At 38.0% G+C, this 12,583-nt stretch overlaps 1 protein-coding gene across 2 annotated transcripts; it reads left to right on the top strand.

Moving 5' to 3' along the window:
• Nucleotides 2,025-6,175, top strand: LOC109824791 (solute carrier family 35 member F1-like). Of its 2 annotated transcripts, none has more exons than XM_020391437.1 (7): nt 2,025-2,450; nt 3,338-3,389; nt 4,780-4,848; nt 4,962-5,048; nt 5,117-5,178; nt 5,541-5,656; nt 5,787-6,175. In XM_020391437.1, the coding sequence occupies exons 1-7, from the start codon at nt 2,314-2,316 to the stop codon at nt 5,825-5,827; spliced, it is 564 nt and encodes a 187-aa protein (XP_020247026.1). In that variant the 5' UTR covers nt 2,025-2,313; the 3' UTR covers nt 5,828-6,175. The 2 variants fall into 2 exon arrangements, with proteins under 2 accessions (XP_020247026.1, XP_020247025.1); XM_020391436.1 differs by having other exon boundaries at nt 2,026-2,450; nt 5,784-6,175.

Here is a 12,583-nt window from a genome sequence, read left to right as displayed (position 1 = left end):
GTGTTGAAACCTTTGGCGTTGCGGTTTTGCTCCTTAAGTCTGAACACTCCAGACTTCGGGCTTCCAAACCTTGGAGTCGATATGACTGCTTTCTCGGGCGCCACCTCACGCTGTAGGCTTGCGACGGGCTTACTTTCAGCTATTAGCACCGCGTCTTGCGCAGAAATAATGCGGGCGGCTTGCGGATACGTTCTCCAGTGCTCAGCGGTCCCGTTTGACACGAACCCACTCCAATTGTTGATGGCTTGGAGGAACATCATTCATTTGCTGATTGAGGCTTGTTTGCCCGTTTGCTTCTTACAGATCCGCATATGGTATACGGACCCCGTCAACAGAACTCCGATGGCCTTGCTGGAACTGCTTCGCGCGGCCGTCTGGCGCTGCTCGTCTGGCGAGCTCTCTAGAGAGTATCACGCACGCCTTGACGGCGATTTGACCTGCTCGAGCCGGTAGGACTTTCACCTGACGGCAACTTCGGCGTCGAATGCGGGTAGAGGTCGTCCGTTGTGGCTTCAACCTTCTTCGCCAAGAACCAACGGACCTTTTCTCCTGGAGGAGAACTCTGAAGCTTTTGTGACTTGCGGGGAGGACAGGAGTAGATCCAGACGAGGACACGTACTCCTCTTGTACTTCTGTGTTGCGTCGAACTCATACTCGACCATCCTCACGACCGGGATCGAGATCCGGCGGCTGGCGACGCTCCGATCTCAAGCAGTGAGAATCGGTGGCTCCCACTGTGGTCGCGACAGATTGTTCGCGGAGAAAGTCGGTGTTTTCTTGCATTATCGATTCCATTGCACTCAGTTAAACAAACGTTTATGTGCGTTACCAAAGAGATACGGCTCTTTTATAAGATCCGGCTTACAATAAAAATCAAAATAAAACAAAGAATGCAAAATTACAACTTCTCTCTTTTACGCGAACAAATCAGCAAGATCCTGTTATCCTGGTCTCATTGCTTCTGGTGGGTTGTTTGCCTGCGCCGGGGTTGCTTACCGTGGACCACCAGCCAGCTGATCTGGATCGCAAGTAGATCATACGACGTATTACGGTAATTATCCCACCAAGGAGATAATAGCCGGAGCGAATCGTTTCACCAAGGCGAAACGAACTTCCGGCTCGAAATCCCGGGATCTAAGAACAAGCTTTAGATCCGGCAGTGTGACGAACGTAGATCTGGAGGATTAGACTCCATCTCGAAGCTCCTGCCCTTTTTCGGTGCGGTGTGCGTCCCGCTAAGAACAAATACCGGGTCTCCAAGTTCCTTCAAGCCTTTCAGATCTCGAGTGAGGCTGAACCATCCCGGCAGAGTTTCGGATCCTCTCCAAAGTCTTCAGAAGAAGTCCTCCACAACATGAAGCGAGTAGCAGGCCTATTTAATAGGCTCTCAGAACTGTGCGTTTGCACAGTTCTGAGCCTATCCACCCCTTAGGTGCTCGGCGCATAGCCGAGCCACCCAGGGGTAGGCTCCGCGCCTTGGCCAAGCCACCTCAGGGTGGCTCGCGCCATTGGCCGAGCCACTCCTGGTGGCTCGGCTTTGCCGAGGCCACCTCAGGGTGTGCTCGGACCCGTTGGCCTGAGCCACCCCTGAGGTGGCTTCGGCCTTGGCCGAGCCACCCTAGGGTGGCTTCCGGCGTTTGGCCGAAGCCACGCCTGGGCGTGGCTACGCCACCGAGACCACCCATAAGTGGTGGCTCGCGCCTTGGGCCGAGCCACCTAGGCGTGGTTCGGTTCGCGGCCCGAGTGTCACCCAGGTGCGCTGGTTTTGTCGTTTTCCGTTGTTTCGCGGTTTTCTTGCCGATTGTTTCCGGGTTGTCTTTGTTGATTCGTTGACTGATTCCGGATTTGTGCAGTAAATCAGTCGCGTGTTTGAGTCAAAAATTTCCCCCACTGTTTGTTGGAAGACCCGTCGACTCCGCCGAACACTAAACGTGTTGTTCCACATGCAGTTTTCGTTAGGCTTTGTAGCCTCTTATAGTTTCGTTTCGTCTTCCTAGACGTTCGTCGATTCGATTTGTCGAATCATCGCGCCGAGCTGTGTCAAGGGACCTATAAGCAGTTTTATACGCCTACACATGGATCTCCTCATTTCTTTATCTTCATCTTTACCACTTTACAAAGATCCTTTTGGTTGAATGTTCATGTTTTCTCTCTATGCACTATACCTTGTTCCAACTTACTTTAGAGCATCATAAAGGTCGTATGTATATGTGTGTGTGTGTGTGTGTGTGTGTGTGTGTATATTCTTTTATGTTGTGTATGGTTATTACGAACAGGATTTCGTTGAACATAATTAATGGCATGCTATAGTTGATGCTCAAGTTGACTTCCTTATCTTTTAAGCATTTATTTCTTCTCTTTCTTCAGGAGTTTCTGGCGAAAAATGGGGATAGAGTCCAACTGATTGCAATGCTGGGTTTATTTGGAGCTATCATCAGTGCTGTTCAAATGTATCCTTGGCCTTAAACTATGAAAGTTATTACTATTTTTTTCAGTTTATATGTATGTAGTAGGTATAGTACCTAGTTAACCTTTTTGTATGTTTCTTTATTCATGTAATCTGCACACATTGAGGTATGCTGAAGTTATTATTTTCCACCAAGAAGATACTGCATTTTTTATTTAGTTTTCTGTTTCTTTTCTTCCCCCAACATACTTCCATACCTCCTACGTGATCTTCCTCCATTTTCTGAATGCTTGTCCAATTTGATTTTTATTTTATAAAAGAGCACTATTTCAAAGTTTTGTGCTTTTTTCAGGATAAGACTTTTATGCTTTATAAACCTACAAATTCTGTAGTATTAGATATTTGAGTGCAAATTTCAATTTATATATAGAAGGATATAAACGCAAGAAAGAATACTAAAAATTGTACTCTACTGCAAATTTGGTCAGAATGTTACCATGTGAAAAGACCACTACAGCTTTCTCTGCAGATTTAGTTTTAATGCAAATGGAATTTCCATCTCAAATTTGATTCTTCTTAAGACTATTATTTCGTAAAACATCTCATCTGAATTGGAATGAAAAACTTGCTTTGAAGAGTGAGGATAAAAGATATTTCTTCCCTTTAATTGTAAAGTAGTTTACTTTGTGTTTTAGTCTTATGAATTATTGATTTTCTTCTTTTATGCTCTCTGCTAATTTCATGTGATAACTGCCTATATACTTTTAGGATGGACATTTAAAAACTTTGTTCCTTTGTATTGTCCGTGAAACCAGATATTTGATGTAAAAAAATCCAATATTTTCTTTTTGCCTTCTATATGTTCCATTTGGTCCATACTAGTGAAGAAGTATTCTTGTCCAGTAGTGAGTTTCCTTAATTATAGTACAGAAGCATACTTGAGCGCAAAGAGCTAAAATCTATTACGTGGACAGCTGGTGCAGTAAGTTTCTTTCATATCTCTCAATCAGATGCTCACACATTGTTGTGCACACATTTTTGTTCTGAAAATTTTAGCCTCATTGAAGCATTGATATTCATTTGTGGGAAAAAAATGAGAAATTGATAGAAATAAAATAAACCTTTTTTGTTAATTAGATGATTAGGTTTCCTAGAGAACCTGAATATCCCTCACATTCCCAAGGCTGATGGTGGATTTCCAACACAGGACTTCTTACTTGGGAGAGTAATGCCTCGGTTAATGCCTACTTGTTCTATTGCTGCTTCAAAACAACTATCAGGAACTTATTTCATGAATAATGATGAATAAAACAATAAAGCATTCCGAAGTTACACAGAGCTTAAACTCATGCTGTTTGTGTTTGTAAAAGTTGCTTTGCTAATAGTCTATAGTTTACTCTTTTAAAGCAATATTTATAGTCAAATTCTTCATTCTTGGTGATATTTAATATTGGTTTCGTTTTTTTTTATTGGCTAGTCTCTCCTGTTTTACTCTTTTAACGTATGGAAAAGTTAGTTCAACTCCTGCTGATGGGGTTTCTTCATTTTAATTGGTTGTTGGAAGATATTTTGCTAAATAGTTTGAAATGCAGTCTGTAGGCTTAATCAACATGACACAATCACATCATCATTGGCTTCTGTATCTTTTTAGTCTGCAAAACGCATATAGTCATCATGTACATATAAATGCTTGCAAGTAAATACCGATTACTCTCAGATGTTCCTGAGTCATTAAGTTATTTGCATAATTAAGTGGATATTGAAATATGCTGACAATGTCTGTTGAAAGAGTGATACTGGAATTTTACTTTGTACTGTTTTGAAGCCTATATGTTGGCATCAAAAGATTAACCATGTGTGCTAGCCATATGCTAACGAGTATGAATCTCATCAAGAGCGGACACTTCTTATTAAGGTCATATTGAGACTCAATCATGTTTGTGATTTATCCAAAAAAGTTTCTGGGCACATTCAATACAGAGTCTTACATTGCATAAAATTTAGCAATTGTTTTAGTAATAATACTACTTATAATTCCTTTTCATAGGCAATCTTCTAGATGTAATCTCTGTTAACTTGAGTCTACTTATACTGTCACTTTCCATTTATATTTGTAAACCTAATATATTTATACTCGCCCATTGATTAGAGTGAATCTGATGGTGGTATTTGATGATGTTTTTGTGGGTGGAAAGAATTTTTTATTGCAAAACTTCTGAAAAATGTGAAACCATTTTCTTCCACACAAATAAATTGTTTATTTTCTGGCCAGTAAAATACATGCATCTATGCACACAATTCTAAATTTTTTTGCTGAATCTTTCGGTGCATTGAGCATCGGCAATACTCACACTCATGACATGTAATTCCAGATTTTGCCCTTCGTTGGATTTTCATTGGGCATGTTTCTCTTTTACTCTGTTGTCCCAATATTACTAAAGGTAAGCAAATTTGATATCTTACAATGAACATTTCCTTCTATATAGATTTTGATGTAGGTTTAGCTTTAAGGTGTTGTTAATTAGTCTAAAATTCCATCTTCTCAATTGCACAGCTCAGTGGTTCGACAATGCTTAACCTTTCACTGCTTACCTCAGATATGTGGGCTGTTCTCATCCGCATCTTTGCATATCACGAAAAGGTTATCATCTGTTTATGCTCTTACTTAAACCATAGTTTCATGAGCTAATCAAATTGGAGCTATTACAGGTCGATTGGATGTACTTCCTAGCTTTTATCGCCGTTGCAGTTGGGCTTGTAGTATATTCATGGTGCACATCACTATCTATCATTTAACCATTACTCATTAGTTTTCAGGTTTTCTGTATATATCAGGATTGTTGTATATATAACCTTTAAATCAACAACTACCCCTCAAATCAACAAATCATCAACTTTGTTGGATATGATACATAAATATTTTACTATTTGGTTGACATTTTTACATTGCAGTTGCAAATAACCATAAGTTGATGATTTGTTTATTTCGGATAATGATTTGGGGGTAATTTTCCAAAAACTTAGATTTGGGGATAGTTTTGCAAATATGCATGATTTCTGGGGTAAATACGAAAGACTCAACTTTTATCCACAACTTCAAAACCCTGAACACCCATTGACTCTAAAAATGTAGGGGTGAGAAAGACGATGAGACAATAGGCCAGGTCGCTAATGAGACTGAAGAACAAGCAAAGAACAAGGACGAAGAGGCTGCCGCTGAGTCATCAGGGAACTTAAATGCTGGAGATGGTAAAAATAACTCTAATCACACTGTTATGCCAGTATAAGGCTAATCTCAGCATTCTTTCTGAGATTGCTAAAAAAATTTGAGCTCAAGGCAGGAAAAGACTTGATAGTGGAATTCTATTTGTTTTAGTAGGGAGAGGTCCTTACTTTCCTCTTGCCTCCGAGGAGCATTAGCCGACAGAGGCATCTGACATACCATGAAAATGCATTGTGAAGAAATCTTTGCAGAGGAAAAATGATTATTTTAGTTGGATTGGACAGCATGGGATTGGTTTTAGTATTCATTCAAGTGCAGCTTTTACCAAGTATGTTGGTATATTTATAGAGGAGCTGCAATTTATACAAGTCAATAAAATTTCTATTCTTGTACGAAATTGTTCTTTATGTCTTATTTCTGGTTCTATTTGATCAATTGACATGTAATATTATTTGCTCCATGATTCAAGATGTAAATAATTGAAGGTACTTGCATCTATATCTTACATGAGATCCGGATCCCCTTGAGGGGAGCCACTTTCAACACGGAGACTCATGGCCAAACCGATGATGTCTCCAAGCTTATGAGATATCAGAATCCCTTGCAAATTCTGTTTGCTGTTTGAGTTTAAATGCCATAACAACAAGGCAACACCTGATGTCTGAGGTGTGCCGAAGGGAAAGTATCCAATGAACGCAGCCAGAAATCATTTCACTTGGTTTACTTTCTGTGCCTTTGTGCTCTTACCCGAAGAGCTCGAAGTCTCGGGTGTTGTACTTCAAGTGCTACATAGTTTGGAATCACTTCATGAGTTTGTTTTGAACATGACCAAGCTTTCTCACTCATTACTAGAAAAGAAAAACACTCTCACACTCGAAAATATGACCAAATTGTAGAACTCGTGATTTGTATATATATGCTATTTTTTAATAGAAAAGTCTACAAATGACCTAGCGCTTTAATTATATTCATATGCATATTTTACCCCCCAAGTAGTTCTACATGGTAGGATTCATATACCCAATTCAAAAGGTTCTAAAATCTTTCGGTTTTGTTTTCTAAGCAAAACCATCATCTGAAAATTTCCAACAAAATGCTAGAGAAACAAATTACTACATGCTTTGAAAATAATCTCCTCACTCACTAAAATCGTAAAACAAACTCCAAGCTCCGGAGCAGAATTTGCGGTTCACATTGAATTTTTCAAAAGTTCAAAAAGGTCTTGTGAAGGGGGCTACTCAGTAGGTCATATGGTAAAGCCATGTTGCTCTCTTGTAGTGAGCGTTGGTTCGACTCCCATGTGCTCTAAAGGAGCAATAAAAAAAAGAGCCTTGTGAAACTACCTAAAAGTTTAGGGGGGTTTTATTTAATGTTTAAAGTTCACGGTAATTTTGCATAGATCAACCAAAAGAAAAAAAAATTAAATAATAATAAAGAGCAAATTGCCTTCCATTCGATTATGGATCCTCCAGGATCCCATCCAGACGCAACCCGCTAAAAATTTCCCACTTTTTATCCTTCTGCTTTCTCTTTTCTACCGAGGAGTCGAGAACAATTTGCACCTGAGAAGTAATTCAAGGTACATCTCCCTCTACTTTATGTGTGTTTTTTTTATTTTATAGTCCATAACAAATTACTCCATTTTGTTTGATTTAGACGAAAAGAAATTAACCCTTCTAAAAAGTTAGTTGGGTTTGTTTACTTTTTAGGAAAAATGTGTCCAAGCCCCAAAAGCGGAAACTTCATGTGAAGAGACCCCTTGTATTCTGCCCCATGTAGATAAGCCCTAAATACACACAATATTTGTGACGGGGACCCAAAGTATCGATTTTTTAAAAAAAACTAGTGGAAGTTACGAACTTGCCCCTTTGATGGGACTGAACTTGGTTACTGCGCCCCCTCCCTATTCAAGTACTCTCTCTATCTCTCTCTCTCCCACACTTAGGAGCCACCGAAACTCTTAAATTTTTAATTTTCTCATCGGATTTCAACAGTGCTAGGTTTTTCGCCGGAAAAATATCGTCCAGGAAAGAAAAATCCGTTAACGACTACGAAGTCGTTCATCGCAGCAAGCTGAAGGACAAAGACGGTTCATCTGAGGTTGGCAACGCAAAGGAAGCCACTCAAACCCTTATGGAAATGCAAAGGCAGATAGTAGAATGACGAGACCAGAAAAGAAGAACGACAAGGGCTGACAGTAGTTGGGGGTTTTGGGGTTTTTGGATGTTTTTGGTTTTAATTTATTGGTCTGTATGTAAAAATTGTGGGTGATGTTTGGATGGGAAAATGTGGAAAATTTAGGACGTATTAAATTGACGTTGGTTCTAACAATTATTCCTAGGTGCGTAAATTCCTCGATCAAAAATCCTATGTATAATATTATTATATTTAAAAAAGAAGAAATTATTTTCGTCTTAGTTCTAATGGATATCATGTTAGTTCTAATATCTGTATTAGTTCTAGTAGATTTCGTGTTAGTTCTAATGGATATCATATTAGTTCTAACATGTCGTGGGTTAGAACTAACATAAGAGCCCAATAGCCTAGAACTAACATAATTTAGAACTAGAACGAACAAGCGGTGAGTTAGAACTAACATGTCGTGGGTTAGAACTAGCATACTGTGGGTTAGAACTAACATAAGAGCCCAAGAGCCTAGAACTAACATGAATTAGAACTAAAACTAACAAGCGGTGAGTTAGAACTAACATGCCGTGGGTTAGAACTAACATAAGAGCCAAAGAGCCTAGAACTAACATGAATTAGAACTAGAACTAATGTGAGGTGAGTTAGAACTAACATGCCGTGGGTTAGAACTAACATGCCATGTGTTAGAACTAACATAAGAGCCCAAGAGCCTAGAACTAACATGAATTAGAACTAGAACTAACAAGCGGTGAGTTAGAACTAACATGCTGTGAGTTAGAACTAACATAAGAGCCAAAGAGCTTAGAACTAATATGAATTAGAACTAGAACTAACGTGTGGTGAGTTAGAAATAATATGTTGTGGGTTAGAACTAACATGTCATGAGTTAGAACTAACATAAGAGCCCAAGAGCCTAGAACTAACATGAATTAGAACTAGAACTAACAAGCGGTGAGTTAGAACTAACATGCCATGGGTTAGAACTAACATAAGAGCCCAAGATCCTAGAACTAACATGAATTAGAGCTAGAACTAACGTGCGGTAAGTTAGAACTAACATGCCGTGGGTTAGAACTAACATGCCGTGAGTTAGAACTAACATGTCGTGGGTTAGAACTAACATAAGAGCCAAAGAGCCTAGATAACATGAATTAAAACTAGAACTAACAAGCAGTGAGTTAGAACTAACATGTCGTTGTTAGAACTTACATAAGATCCCAAGAGCCTAGAACTAACATGAATTATAACTAGAACCAACGTGCAATGAGTTAAAACTAACATGCCGTGTGTTAGAACTAACATAAGAGCCCAAGAGGCCCAAGGCCCAAGTGTAGGTTGTCTAAAGTCAATGCAGATATCTTATCCCCATCAATCACAGATGATGGAAGTTATAATTTGACGGCTTTCAGAAGGTTACAATTTGAAGACTTTCACGTAGATCAATGAAGGTTACAATCTGATGCCCTTCACAACGACTGATGAAAGCTTTATTCAACAGCCTTCACAATCAACATCGGGAGTAACAATCTGACAACTTTCATATTTTTAAGGAGCCAAGATGAAGGTTACAAGGTGAAGATCTTTGCAACGCTCTAGCAAAAGAGACTACAAATTGACGGTGTCTTCAAATCAAAACACAGATATCTCTCAAACCTGAGGGAATTTGGCTAAACAGATAGTACAAACCCCCTTCGAAGATTTGGTTGGCTCCGTCTCGTCAAGATAGCTGATTTTTATATATAGTTCGTCCAATTTTGATTTACGGTTTAAAAGTTATGACCTGTTCTTCGCAACAAGTTATGTTCTGAAGTTCGTCCGCAAGACTGAACTTCGCCTGAACATTGGACTGAGCCTGAAGCTCGCCAAGCATGCTTGAGGCTCGCCTCTGCATTCTAGAGTCAAAACACAGAGTTTCAGATCCAAACACAGAGCTCACTATTGTGTTTTCAGCCCAAAACGCAGGGTTCATCACTGCGTTCTAGATCCAAACGTAGAGCTCACTGCTGCGTTTTCAGCCCAAAACGCACGGTTCGTCACTACGTTCCAGATCCAAACACAGCCTTCATTGTTGTGTTTTTAGCCCAAAATGTAGAACTGTAAAACCCCAAAAATTTAAATATTTTGTGATAAATAATAATAAATATGTTATATATTTATAAATAACATATTATGATGTTTGAGTATGCTAGGAATTGGTTTGAGATCAATTCAATGTATATATGTATATATATAAGAGCAAATGCACAATTCATGCTCGATGTATAAATCTGAAAATTTATGACTAGCAGAGAGATTTTATATTTTTCTCATATATGTAGCTGGAATTTGGAAAAACTTAAAACACAAAAATTGTAGGTATCTTCAAGAGCTTTCCAAAAAAATCTTAGATCACCTCATTTTGAGATCGGATGTGAAAGTTATGACTAAAATACCGATGGTCATTTTTCTAGTCAAATTAGGATTCCTGGTTCGGGTCAAACGGGTTTATTTCGGGTTTGCATTATATAAACATGTGTTTTCATGAAAATTAATATCCTTACATCAGAGTTTCAAACCCTAGCAGCCCCTCTTCCTCTCTCTGAATCCCTAGCCCTAAAGTTGAGAATTTTGAGAGCTTTGTGAAGCAAATATCGACACGAGGTCGAGATCATCAACGTGTAGCAAGGGGAAAACGGCTTGGTTGCACTTCTTTTTGGTTGCTGGTTATTTCAGAAGCTTAGAACGACGTCTAAGGTAAGATTATCTTCATCCAAACCCTTCCCCATAGTTAAATAACTAGTTAGATGTTTAATATGATGTTGAATATGTGTTTTCATGCTTGAATCTTAACATGATGTGATAAAAGTTAAATTTTTTATGTTAAAACATAAACCAATGCTAGATTAGTAATTTTTTTTCTTGCTGTTTATAATAGTATCATGATCATGATCATTAGGATTTTTCATAATTTTATTTATATATGAGAAATTTAAGAGATGTACTAAATAAATATTTTCTACAGAAAACTGTAGCAATTATATCATGTTTAACTGAGATTTAGAAATAGAAAATAAACTCCAAATTTAACCAAACTAGTGCCAAATGAAAGATATATGTATCTAGCTTCTAAAACAGAAGACTAATCTTAAAAATCATTTATATAGAGAAAGATATGAACTTTTTACTAATAACATGTCCTGTAGAAAAATGGCTGCACATATATAATGTTTAACTAGATATTTGAGATAACAAATGAACTCTAAACTGAACAAAAATTTTGTCATTTGATAGATGTGTGAATCTAGGTTTCAAAATAAAAAACCATTCTTAAAAAAAAGTTTGTATAGAGAAAGATATGTTATATTTACTAACAATATGTCCTGCAGAAAAATGGATGCACATATATAATGTATAACTAGAGATTTGGGATAACAAATAAACTCCAAACTAAACCAAACTTATGTCATTTGAAAGATGTATGAATATAGTTTTCAAAACAAAAAACTATTTGTAAAAATAGTTTTCTTAGAGAAAGATATGTTTGTTTTACTAACAGATGGCATGTCTGTTTTTCCTGCTTGTTTTGTGGAGCTATATATGTTGCGCCGTTTTGAGGTGCGTTCGCGGAGTTTTGAGCCGCTTGATGTTATATGTATAGTCATGAATATGTTATATTATACATTTAAGAATCCCAAGGGGATTATGATGAATTTTGATTTGATCATATTTGAATTAGATATAGTTCATATACATGTTGGATGTCGTTGATGAGCACAGCTTAGTACTATATGGGATAGTGCGTCGACACACCAGATATATACGGTTTATACATGAGGTAACTATCATTGATGAGCATAGCTTAGTATTATATGGGATAGTGAATCAACATGCCATAGGTACAAAGATTTATATGAGGTGGATATCGTTGATGAGCTCAGTTCAGTACTACATGAGGTAGTGCATCGATATTCCATATGTACAGGCTATTGAGTCGGATTTTAGGAGGCTTGATCTAGCCGTCCGTCCCGCACTAGGGTACGATGAGGCTCATGAGCCGTATTTCTAGGATGCCTATTTGGTAGTCCGTCCCGCACTCATGTTACGCACTGAGATCGCGATGAGACTAATGAGCCGTGTACACAGTTCAGTATACCTACAGGATAGTCCGTTGCACTGAGACAGTTACTTGATAGCCTAAGTATGGTAGATGCCGATTATGAATACGACCTATCATTGAACTATATGACTGAGATACGTTACTTTTAAAAGTAAACAAAATTATGTGTTGGTATTTTATTCTATCCTCCAGTGATTGTGGAAGATATTATAAATACGATATGTTGATATATTATTTCTTTTACTGTCTTTTTTTGTTTACTTCTTAGTTGGGATCAATGATTAGTGATTCATAATTTTAGACTTATGGTATATACATGAGGGTTTCCTTGTTTGGATTATTTCGCTCGACGTTCCAGTCTCGTGTTATGGATTTCTAATTGTTGGTTTCATTAGATTATCTTTTCTTAGTTCGGTATTAATGTTTAGATATCTACAATTTGAGACTTATGGTATATACATGAGGGTTTTCTTGTTTGGATTATTTTGCTCGACGTACTACGTCTCGTGTTGTAGGTTTCTAAATGTTAATCCTACTTAGATATGGGGAAAATGAATCTAGGTAGACTATGCTTAATAGATAGAGCCTTCACTCTGTTCGCGGTGAAAATTATTGCTTTCTTCATTGTTGATTCCATTGCCATCTTAAATAACAGCTTTTTGAGTTACAAAGATCTGGTCTTTTTATAAGATCCGGTTACAATGAAAAT

Source organism: Asparagus officinalis, chromosome 9 (assembly GCF_001876935.1).
Source record: "Asparagus officinalis chromosome 9, Aspof.V1, whole genome shotgun sequence".
Taxonomy (NCBI): Eukaryota; Viridiplantae; Streptophyta; class Magnoliopsida; order Asparagales; family Asparagaceae; genus Asparagus; species Asparagus officinalis.
Note: the sequence above shows the minus strand (reverse complement) of the source record. Positions and strands in the feature narration are given on the sequence as shown.